Source organism: Mus musculus, chromosome X (assembly GCF_000001635.26).
Source record: "Mus musculus strain C57BL/6J chromosome X, GRCm38.p6 C57BL/6J".
Lineage (NCBI taxonomy): Eukaryota > Metazoa > Chordata > Mammalia > Rodentia > Muridae > Mus > Mus musculus.
In genome coordinates this window covers 105,797,379-105,809,693 of record NC_000086.7, presented here as the reverse complement: position 1 = coordinate 105,809,693, position 12,315 = coordinate 105,797,379, and the positions used below count along the sequence as shown (strand labels likewise).

Genomic DNA, 12,315 nt, shown 5'->3' with positions numbered 1-12,315 from the left:
GACATTTAAATCCCAAATATAGTGTCCAGTTCTTTAAATGGACAAAACCATTCCTATCACGTCTTGCAAACTTTATCTGCCTCAGGACAGGGGAACACCAGGGCCAAGAAGTGGGAGTGGGTGGGTAGGGGAGTGGGGGAGTATGGGGGACTTTTGGGATAGCATTGGAAATGTAAATGAAGAAAATACCTAATAAAAATATTTTTAAATGATGTTTCTGCCCTCTGCTAATGTCAGCTTGGCAAATGTGAAAGTGACAAATTCTATGGTTGTCACTAATTCACACCCATGCTCTGGGAATCTGGGCCTGTTTCTAATGCTCTTATAGCATGGGTTATGCACTTCAAGCACAAACAAAACAGTGATGTGCATTCAGTAAGCTCTCTAGAGTTATTTACTCCACACACTACAGTTTTTCTCCCCCTGCAGTCTGGGGGAAGAAACTGGCTTCAAATGTGAACGTAAAGTTTACTTTTGGACCAGGATTATTGAATTTCTTCACTAAAATGCTAGACTTCTTCAAGTAATAAAAGGGACTTTTTTTCATAGCCTTTTTAGTGGGTCATATGGCAGTTAAGTATTCTAGCGACCTTTTACTTCGAGATATTATAAAACTTAAATTCAAAGTGATGGTAAGCAAAATATTTTTGAAATATGGCAAACCTCCTTTCCCTTCCCCCAGGCCAAGCCTTGATTATTTTTTAACAATTTTATTTTCAAGGTTGGACTTCAGAATTAATTAGATGGGATTTTTGTCAGCTTGCCAAATACTTTAAACTTCTAAATAAATTAATTTAAACTTCTAATCTATCATTAATTTTGTTTTATTAATTGAACTAGTCACTTTTAAAGCTTAAACTAATTTAGGTGGTTAGCTGAAATACAGACCACAGTTTTTTTCAGTTTGTAGACATTTAAAAAAAAAAACTTACTTTAGAAAAAGTAAAGTTTAAACAAAGAGAAGTAAAGGTGCACATTTGGATGTAATTTAACCTCATTTTGATGACTGTTGGCTTAGTGATTATAGATTCTGTGCCAGTATTGTTTTCAATAATAGTGTTACTATAGCAACAAATATAAATGCTGCTTTAAAGGAGGAAAACAAAAACCTTTCTACTGATTGTATCTTACATGGGATGAAAACTTTAGCTTTCGTAGCTATTCTGGATTTACAAGACTGTTTTTCCTAAAGAAGTAGTCTGAGGATCCTGTTACAAATACTTTTTGGCCTTCCTAATCTCATTATTTGTTTCTTATATAGATTAAATGCTACAATTAATTTAAAAGCCAAAGAGATGGGAACAGTGTCTGCTGCCTTGCTTCTGAGCGAGATTATTTTCTATTTTTTTTAAGGCAGGGCTTAATTTGAATGCATTGTATTTTTGTTCTTAAAATTGAGAAAGAGAGCAGGGAGTTGTATGCATGAATTTGTGTGAGTGACTGCTCATCTGACCAGAGGTTGACATTTTGCATCTTGTTTTTTTTTTAAATGAAATAGGGTCTCTTGCTGAACTTGGGACTAATAGATTTGGCTAATAAGCTAGCTGGCCGGTGCTCCCTAGAGTTCCTCCTTTCTCTTCTTGCTCAGTGCTGGGTTTACACCAATACCTCCCTCCCCCATCCTTTCTCCAAGGCTTTTAAAATTCATTCTTCTGTTCCCAACTGTAGTTTTCTATCCTCTCCCCTCCCCAGCCTCTCTCACTCCTCTCCTCCCTCAGATCCATCTCCCCTCAGAAAAGAGCTGACCTCCCAGGGACATCAGCCAGATACTAGAGATCCAAAGCAGGCTCTTAGGCTTGCAAAGGCAGCACTTTACCCACTGAGCATCCCTCTAGGGTCAGTGATGATGATCACAGCATACATATTGAATATTATCAGCACAGTCAATATATGAAGAAATTATTGAAGTATATCCACTAATTCATTCTATTGCAGGTGTCATAATAATCAACACAGGAAAACTATTTTAATGTCTTAAAAGGGAACAACAGTTGATGAAGGTGTTCTATAATACAGTGAACTAACTGTTAGCCTTCCTAATGCTGGCCCTTTAATACAATTCTTCATGTTGTAGTGACCTTCAGCCATAAAAATATTTTTTTGCTACTATTATGAATTGTAATGTAAATATTTTTGGAGATATAAGCTTGCCAAAGGGTTGCAACTCACAGGTTGAGAACCACTAAGCTCTGTGCATTCATCAAAAACAATGGTTTGTATTCGGTATAAAGCGATGTCCATGCAAAGATAGCAAGGGAGAAATGTACATTTCAACTAAATATAGTGTGTTGCCATTTTTATGAAAAGCTACATTTATACATGTGGAGGAATATATATATATATATAAAACATGTTATTGATAGTTGTCTTCAGCTTATATATTAGGTATTAGTATTATTTTAATTAATTGATCCAAAAAAGAGAAATTATCACATTCTTAGAAAAAGTATAAAGAGTTCCTGGTTTGATTTTGAGTTTTGGCTTGATGGACTATGTTACTATGTTAGTAAGGCTCCAGATGTATTAATGGTAGAAATGAAAGTTCCCGCGAGCTTCTCCTTGACTTACTGGTATTTCAGTTGGCCATGAATCAAAGGGGACAGTGTTGCTTCGACAGAAGCTGAATTGTCACCATTACCTGACCTTAATTAGGTGATCATGTTTCATTTTCATAGAATAAATCTTGAATGTGGAATGAAATTGATGAAATAGTACATGTCAGCTTTAGTATGAGCCTGAACTAGCCTTTCACAAGTTTGGTATTTTTACTTTGGCTTTTATGTTTTCTTTCATTAAATTAACGTACACTGAGACTATAGAGAGATGGCACTGGCTGTTCTAAGGGACCTGGGTTCGATTTTAAGCACCTACTTACATAGTGACTCACAACCATCTATAATTCCAGTTCCAGGTGATCCATGACCTAGCCTTTGTGGGCATTAGGTACAAACATGGTACACATACATGTACACAGGTAAAACACCCAAATACATAAAATTTAAAAAAATCCTTAAAAAAATTAACATACATTTGTTATGGAAAAGAAAGCTCAAAAAAGTTAAAAATGTTAAAAGCAAAGAAAAATGAAAAAAAAAAAACAACTTTATACCTTATACTGTTTTGCTCTTGCCCAGAATCCTTTAAGGGATTATGGTTTTTACCTTAAAAAGTAGACCTAGGAAACAGAGGAGCCAAGCCTCATGAAACCAAGCATTTCTGCAGTGTGATATAATAATAATTATTGCATAAGGGTTGGGATATTCAGTTGCTTGTCTCAGCTCGTCCCTTGTGTAATTGGGAAAGTCACTTGCCTGGTTCTCAATTTCTCCTAATTTCAAGTCAGCAAGTTTGGATTTGAAATTATAGGATGCTAAGGACTAACCTGATAAAACTCGCTGATGTCTCGGCCTTTTTACTGTCTGTAACACACATTTCTGGAAAAGCTCCACAGTAAACAAGTAATGTCGAATTGGGTTGTGATAGGGAAATGAACTTAACCAATTAACATGCTGTTTAGTTTTTAAAACTTAGGTCTTTCCATTTATTCTGCTATTCTTGTGATATCTTGTTATACCTGGGAGCAAGTAGTCGCCATCCATATTTAACTTCTGTTCATAGCCAGAGGTCTCTGTGGTTATCAGAGTTAACTCCAGATCCAGCTGTGTAGATTTCTCTTGGTCCCTGGAGTAGCTAGCTTTGTCAGAGAAATGAACTGCTAGTAATTTTGGTTACAGTTATCACTGCCAGGCAGAAGTAAAATATCTTTTATCTGTTCAGTTGTGCTTGGGGTAGTCATGGGAGTCATGTTATCTTTTCATAGATGTGTTTATAAAGACAGGCACATCTCTTTGTCTACTAGCCCTAGTAACAGCTGTAGAGATTGAGCAAGTGATGAAGAGCTTCTTTAGTGGGATGCAGTCCAGAAACTAAGAATTAGATGGAAGATTACTACACCAGATAGTACCTTTCATACCATCTCTCTGTTCTACCAGAAATTTTTCTTGAAATCCTGTTTTTGTATGTTTTTTCAAAAGCTTGCTCGTTTCAACAAAGGAAGTTTAGCATATACTGCATGTCAACATGAGTTATGTGGTCCTAATTACAGCTATATATTTAAAACATCACTTGTTTCCTTTTTGAAAGGAATTATTTCAAATGTTTGCTACAGTAGCAAAGGTTGTTTATATGAGTTAGATACCGCATTATATAGAATTAGTGTCTGTGTTTGCTCTTGTAGAGGAAATGACATAGGGCTTTATGATACAAATCTGTCATTTTGAGTTATTTAACAGACATTTGAGTTCCTACCTTTTGTGGATCATATTTTTAGGTATGGCTAAATATGTGGAAGCAATACTTTGGAGATGTGGGATTTGTCTATGCTTAAGCTTATGTGTAAGTTGAGGGTTGCCGATGCAGAGTAAGTGTGCTTTTACACGCTGTACACCTAGCCCACATTCATTCGATCAATACTTTGTTCTTTCACTTATAGTCATAGTTTAAAAAGTCTCTTCTAGGAGAACTTGTTAACAACTTTGGAAAATAATTGTATAAAGTGAATTTTTATATATATATATATCTAGGTATTCATGTATGGTTTTTATCAGCTTGTGGCTGCTTTTGTGTTTGCTTGTTACAATAGGGTTTCTTCCTTTTCCTCCTGCCAAGTATTGGAATTATAGCTCTGCCCCAAATTTGGGTTTGGTATGTTTTTGAGGCAGGGTCACACACTGAATTGCCCAGGTAGGCCTTGAACTTGTGATCCTTCTGCTTCAACCTAAACAGTAGCTGAGATTACAGGTTTGTGCCACGTTACCTGGCTACATTTTATTAGCAAAAGTATCATATTCATGACATCCATGTTAGCCTCCCACCCTTGTCTCTTTTCTACCATGCCATTGTAGTCATAATTATAGAGCAGGATTTTAGTATTTAAACATCCAATTTTTAATGTTCAAAGATAGTCTTAGAGGACTGGAAGGGTGGCTCAGCAGTTAAAAAGCACAGACTACCCTGTAATGGAATTTGATTCCACAGTTCACAGCTCACAAACTGCCTGTAACTCCAGCTCCAGGGAATCCAGTGCCTGAGGGCATTGTACTTAATGCATACGCACACTTAAAAATAACTCATAAAAAACAGACTTAGGTTTGGCAAAAGTCACTTGGTGGATAAAGATGCTTGCTGCCAAGCCTAAGGACCTGAGTTTTGAGCCCCAGGCAGGACCCATAAGGTAGAAGGAGAGACTAGTTCCTGCAGGTTGTCTGTCATCTGAACTACACTTATGGTGCATATATTGTGGTTTACATGTACACACACACACACACACACACACACACACACACACACACACACCAATAATAATAATAATAATAAACAACTTAGGACATCATTTTTAAGAACTCTTTTAATGAATTGAAATATGTATCAGTTTAAATTTGACTATGTAGGGAGCCAGATGGTGCTATATACCTGTAATCCTAGCACTTTGTAGAAGGAAGCAGGAAGATCAAGGGTTCAAGGTCACCCTTTGCTACATAGCAATTAGAGGTCAGCCCTCTCTTAAAAAAAAAAAAAAAGAAAAAACCCTCTAAATATGCTAAGTTAACATGAAATTTTGATGTGAGGTCTGTTTTCTAGGTAACTTATAGTAAACATTGAAAATGTGAAAAGCAGTCAGTTTCTACTTTTAACTATCTAGAATTATGAAGATATATTCCAGAGAGGGAAAATAATTATGATTTCACTTCTAAAAAACAGGATACCATACTTGCAGAACTTCTTCAGATACATAAAGAGCACATTGTGGGCTATCATGAACATGATTCTCTTTTGGATCACAAAGAAGAAGAAGAACTAACTGAAGAAGAAAGAAAAGCAGCTTGGGCTGAATATGAAGCAGAAAAGAAGGTATTCCTTTCCAACTGCCTTTTCCCTGGAGGTAGATGTTAGGGGAAAGGGAGACACGTAACAGGGGTGGCTGTGATTTAAGACCATTATCTACATGTATGAGGATGCCACAGTGAACTTCCTTATTGTATAGCATAAAGATAGGCTAATAACTAAAAGGCCTTTGGAACTAGGTATCGTGTCTGTAGTCCCAGCTACTTGAACTTGAAAGGCTAAGACAGGGAGTTTATTTGTGTTCAACATTTGGAGACTGGTCTGATTAACAAACTAGAAACAAAATAATTTTTGGTTTCTGTTTTTATGTTAGACATTGGATAGCAATGAAGGATAAGAGGTGCCATATTTGAAGGAAGACATATTAAAATAATTGATCAATCCTCAGGTGTAGGCTCCATAGTTAGGAATCTTAATTTAAGGGATTTGGCTGTACTCAATAGTAGAATAGGGAAAAGATTGTAGGTTATGCTTAAAAGGAAAATATTCCTTTTGCTTAGCCTTTGCGGAGTTAAAAGCTGTATATTTAATGCCAAGCTCCACCAGCAACTTTATTTAAAATAGTTCCTATCTGTTTTAAATAATATCCAACTTGAGCAAAATTTTGCCTGAGTATAGAAACCTTATCCTAGTAGCTGAATCCTATGCAAACCCCTAACTCACTGTACCAAACTTCTTTAATGTTAATATGATGTTAGGATCTCATCAGAATTCACTGAGTTCCCTCAGTGTGTGGGAATTACTAGGAAAAAAAAAAGAATACACCTTTAGGGGTTAAACCTTTACATGTAATAAGATCTTGGTTTCGGGTAAAAAGGGTGTTTTGTTTGTGTGTGGAAGAATGTTAATAATTTCCTATTCTGAGAAAGTAGATTCTTTACCAAACAGTAGGTGATGCAGTATTCAAGTCTTTAATCACAATGTGAAAAGTACATTTTTTTTTTGTTTTTTTTTTGTTTTTGTTTTTGTTTTAGGGACTGACCATGCGTTTCAACATACCAACTGGGACCAATTTACCCCCTGTCACTTTCACCTCTCAAACTCCTTATATTCCTTTCAATTTGGGAGCCCTGTCCGCAATGAGTAATCAGCAGCTGGAGGTGAGCTACAAGGGACAAAGGTGGTGGGATGTGATTGAAAGGCAGTTCCCTAAAAGATTACCCTGAAGAGATCAAGACATTTTTCTTTTATTTGTTGACCTTTTGGACCAACCTAATATAGTAAAATGGAGGTTTTGCAGAGTACAAAGGAATCAATCTTTGAATTAATGTAGTTTGAATTATTTTAATTAAGGAACAATAGGGCAGCTGAATGGCTAGGGAAATAGCATTTTGATCACTTACTTATAAAATACCTGGAAAAAGAAAAGCACTTTCTTAATGTTTACAAGTAGGTTAAATACATTCATGAGTTTCCTTGCAATGTGGAGGTGCCATTAGGTGTATGCTACTGTCCTCCATGATGAAGAGTGTCATTTAAAACTTGAATAAAGTATAAATTAAATAGGGAATATTGGAATATATTACCAGTGGGTTAATAATTTAATTGAATCTGTGGTTTCATTTTTAAAATTTGCTCATGGATTTATTTAAATTAATTGCTTCAATAAATCCCAAATTTGTATCTTCCTAAAAAGTCTCTTGCACATTGAGTTTTACTTTACTTATATACCATCCTTCTGCCCCATGTACCTTATTTCTTATATTCTTCTAGGACCTTATTAATCAAGGAAGAGAAAAAGTTGTAGAAGCCACGAACAGTATGACGGCAGTGAGGATTCAGCCTCTTGAAGACATCATTTCAACTGTAGTAAGCAAAGGACAGTTGTCTTATTTCAACCTCGGATGCGTGGGCATCTCACATCCTTGGCTTTAACTTCTGCTCACTTTCTACTTTCTGTGGGAAAAATGATATAATCCTTATAACTTGATTCAAAATAGTTACGTTCCAGTAAGCTGGGTAACAGTCTCAAGTTGTAATTTATCTATTTTGGATAGATGACGACATAAAAGACAATGGGTAAATTACAAGAATTGAGTCACCAACATAGAAACGTATGCATTGTTTGTTTGCATAAACAAATTTTTAATGTTACCGGTTCCACAAATGAAATCCAAATAGTTCTTCCTCCACAGGAAGCCAACCCATATGCACCAATGGAGAGGTTAGTGCCTTGTTCTAACATTGGCTTCTTTAGAAATGAGTAAAGGAAGAAGGGAATGGGGTTTAAAAATCCTGAGCATATTAAGCAACTTAATGATTTCTCCTTAGTTGTACAGTTATAAGGAGTAAATAAACATATCTTTCTTTTAGTGGAAAGAAAACATGAATCTCTCTGAGGCCCAAGTCCAAGCACTAGCATTAAGTAGACAAGCCAGCCAGGAGCTTGACGTGAAACGAAGAGAAGCAATCTACAACGATGTATTGACAAAGCAACAGATGGTGAGAACTTGTCTCTAGGCTTTGTTGGAGTTTATTCTGTTTGTATGAGTTGAATAACCATACGGGATGAATGGTCATAGATTATTCTCAAGTTTTGCTAAAAACTAGTAGTATTAAGAGAGATTTGGCCAAACCTGTCTTCCGTGATGTTTTTATAGGACGTGTTTCTTTATAATTTTAATTTTTATCTCTTCTGGACATTTAGAACTGTCTCAAGACTTTGGCTTCTGTCACATTCTAACATCTTCTATAAAAGTAGGCAGGCATTTCAGTGTATTTATCTGGAGGCCATGGTGTCCTGAATGATGTATAAGCACTTACTAAATTGCCTGCATCTTCTGAACACTGCCACATTCCATGATCCTTGGTCTTCTTTCCCAGCACAGTCGATTTCTGTGGCATGATTTTACTAGGAAGCACTGTAGAATCATGTGCTTTAAATTGTCTTAAGGAATCTGAGACCTTTAGGTAGGAATTATTCTTGTTCAAATGCTTTTCCCCTTGGTGTTCATCACTAAAATATTTGTCTGTCATCATGTGAAATAGTCAAGAGAATGGCAAAGAAAGAAGAGTTGACAAAAAGTGCTGTAACTAATACTTGAGACTAATCACAGTGCAGGACAGGTTACTATGGCAACTAACCTATATGCTGCCTGCAATACAATAGTCAAGTCATTAAGAGAATTTAGTACTAAATGGTGTTACTAACTGGTTTCTACAGTAATGGTCCTGTGAATGCCATCAAATTAGTAATGGTGATAACAATAATGTGTTTTCCTTTTGGTATGGTACTCCCTTAGCAAATTGATTTTAACTCAAAACTTGATACTTGCCTCTTTGAGGCGGGACGTAACACTTGTGTATATATACAGCTCCCTTTTCTCTCTCCAGTTGATCAACTGTGTTCAGCGAATACTTATGAATAGACGGCTCCAGCAGCAGTACACTCAGCAGCAACAGCAACAATTGACTTATCAGCAAGCAACACTGAGTCACCTCATGATGCCAAAGCCTCCAAATTTAATCATGACTCCTTCTAACTACCAGCAGATTGATATGAGAGGAATGTATCAGTCAGTGGCTGGTGGTATGCAGCCACCACCCTTACAGCGTGCACCGCCCCCCACAGTGAGAAGCAAAAATCCAGGACCTTCCCCAGGGAAATCAATGTGATTTTGCACTAAAAGTTTAAAGGATTATTAAAATCATAGAAAGATCTTTTATTTTTTTAGGAATCAATGACTTAACAGAACTCAACTGTATAAATAGTTTGGACCCCTTAAATGCCAATCTTCCATATTAGTTGAAATTTTTTTTAACTATAGGGCATACCATTTCTCTCTGACATTTGTCAGTGAAGTTGCCTACAATCTTCTTACACACATTGAGTACAGAAGATATTTCAAATTGTTTTCAGTGAAAACAAATCCTTCCATAACAGTAACAGTTCCACAGATTTCCTCTCTAAATTTTTATGCCTGCTTTTAGCAACCATGAAATTGTCATAAAATTAATGGATTTAGAAATTAATAAAGATTTATATATCCGCTCTTATAAAAACACAGCTGAGTTCTTAGAGTTGATTCCTCAAGTTATAAAATACTTTTGTACTAATTCCATTTCTTGATTAGAGTGATTGAAATGGTCTTAATATTCTTTTGACTGAAGTTTGAAACTGGGCTCCTACTAAATATTGTCTCTGTGATTAAAAGTTAGATCTCAGGCTTCTCTTAGACACAGAAGCGTGTGCAATATTCTTAAATACTACTACTCTAAAGTTGGGGGAGCCTTGCATTTATCTTAGCCTTAAGTACAGTCTAAGACAAGAAAATTCCTTTTCTTATTTAGTCTTTCTGCCATTTTTAATTTTCAGTTGTATGTGCTGAAATAACTACTGGTAAGATTTCAGGGTTGTGAATTATCCTCTGCATATGAGTTTCCTGTCTCCTGGCACTAATGGAAGTCCAATCTGTCAGCCATGGTGCCAGTGCTGGTGCTTCATCCTGTTGCTGGCAGTGGGATGCAAACTAAGAAAATCAAGTTAGAGCTCTTGAAATTGTGGTTTTTAGGCTCACACCCTGTTTTTATAAACAACATCAAAATGGCAGAACCTTTGCTGACTTTAAGTTCATATGAGGAATGTGCTTAAATCCTCTCCAGTACTGTCAGTATTGTGGAAGAATTCCTCTTACAGATAAGGATCACTGGCATCTCTGCTCTTCTTTGCACTCGTCACCCTCTTCCCTCTTCCAAGTTCCTTTACAGTTTAGTCAATTGTTTTCAAGTTTGATCCGAGTTGGGTTCCCTTTCTTTTGATTGTTCTTCCTCCTCTCCTCTCCCTCCTCTTCTTCCTCTTAGATAAAGTTATTTCACTTAATACTCTTAAGAGAATTTTTTTTTCTTTTCTAGAAAAATCAGTGTATTTCTTTTTCTAGATCCAGGTTTGTTTAAAACAACCTATAATTTCACTTATGTTCAATCTGATTGTTTTAAGTTTCTTCAATAAGAAGATTGTGTTTGACTATGGGAGTCAACTCATTATGGCAATATCATTTTTGAAATCATGATGTAAAACAAGTAGTAGAAACAGCTAAAGAAAAGCTGGGTGGAGTGTTTGTTCTAGGCATCACTGGACTTGATTGAGATTGAATTGAACATGAGCTTAAAACTTGTTATTTGTTGTTTGGATAATAAAAGATTTCCATTTTTATCTTGTAAGAACTAGTGGTTAAAGTACCCACACACGCTGGGTTTTTGATCAAGAATAAGTGAAGTGTGGTGGCTCTACTTTCCCATGATAAAACACACTCATGAGCTCTATGTATTTTGATATTGTGCCAGCCATATAAGCAAGCTTATTTAATGAGGGGGGTGGGCCAGATGTGCGTTTACTTTGGAAGAAATGAAAGAAGCAAGACTTGTGAGATAAATATTTGAAAGCAGTATGCTCTGGCCAACTGTTATCAGAATACTTTTAAACTGATTTACTAGACATGGGAATTTTTATATGGTCTAATTATTTACTCAAAGGCATAGATGTGAAAATTTTAGGCAACATTATAGTCCATTTTCACAATGGATGAAGCTATAACTTGAAAAATAGTAATTAGAAGGATTAATTGGAAATTGGAGAGTTTGAGATAGACCTTGGACCACTTGCATACACTCTTCTCACTTGATATTTTAGCAACATAATATATGTACTTTGAGTATAACATCAAGTTTTAACAAATAAAGACAAAAAAAATCACATAAGATACTAAAAGTCTCATTTTATATTTGTTTTAGATGTTTTAAATAGTTGCAATGGCTTAAATGACGATTTAAAATGTTGCTTGTAATACAGTTTTGCCTGCTAAATTCTCCACATTTTGTAAGCTGTTTTCTTTCTTTGGGTGTAAAGCGTTTGGCCTAGAATTGTGATATTGTATCTGTTTTGTCCCGGTTGTATAGTAATGTTTCAGTCCATCATCCAGCTTTGGCTGCTAAAATCATACAGCTGTGAAGACTTGCCTTTATTTCTGTTAGACTGCTTTTTGGTTCTGTATTGAGTATCTTAAGTACTGTAGAAAAGATGTCACTTCTTTAAGGCTGTTTTGTAATATATATATAAGGACTGGAATTGTGTTTTTAAAGAAAAGCATTCAAGTATGACAATATACTATCTGTGTTTTCACCATTCAAAGTGCTGTTTAGTAGTTGAAACTTTATTAAATGACATAAGTGACCAAAATGTGTTGTGCTCTTTATTGCATTTTCCCAGCTTTGAAAAATCTGTGCACATATTGTTTCATAGGAAATTATAGATTTTGATGTCCTGTCTAATGGTGGTTCTTTTGCACATTTGGTTGTTTACTGTTTGGGAGGTCAAGAAGTTTGGTTTTGAATCTGTTATACACTAAATTCTGTAAAAGGAGATCTCTAACCTCAAAAAGAATTTACATACCAGGAAGACTTGTGTGTGTTGTT

General features: G+C 35.7%; 1 protein-coding gene across 1 annotated transcript in view; it reads left to right on the top strand.

Moving 5' to 3' along the window:
• Atrx (ATRX, chromatin remodeler) overlaps nucleotides 1-12,079 on the top strand; it is a 131,758-nt gene extending 119,679 nt beyond the window's left edge. The window contains exons 31-35 of the mRNA NM_009530.2: nucleotides 5,761-5,910; nucleotides 6,879-7,004; nucleotides 7,618-7,713; nucleotides 8,218-8,346; nucleotides 9,238-12,079. Of these exons, the coding sequence (NP_033556.2) occupies nucleotides 5,761-5,910; nucleotides 6,879-7,004; nucleotides 7,618-7,713; nucleotides 8,218-8,346; nucleotides 9,238-9,519 (783 nt within the window). The 3' untranslated portion in view covers nucleotides 9,520-12,079. The remainder of the gene's footprint in view (nucleotides 1-5,760; nucleotides 5,911-6,878; nucleotides 7,005-7,617; nucleotides 7,714-8,217; nucleotides 8,347-9,237) is intronic.
• The last annotated feature ends 236 nt before the right edge of the window (nucleotides 12,080-12,315 follow it).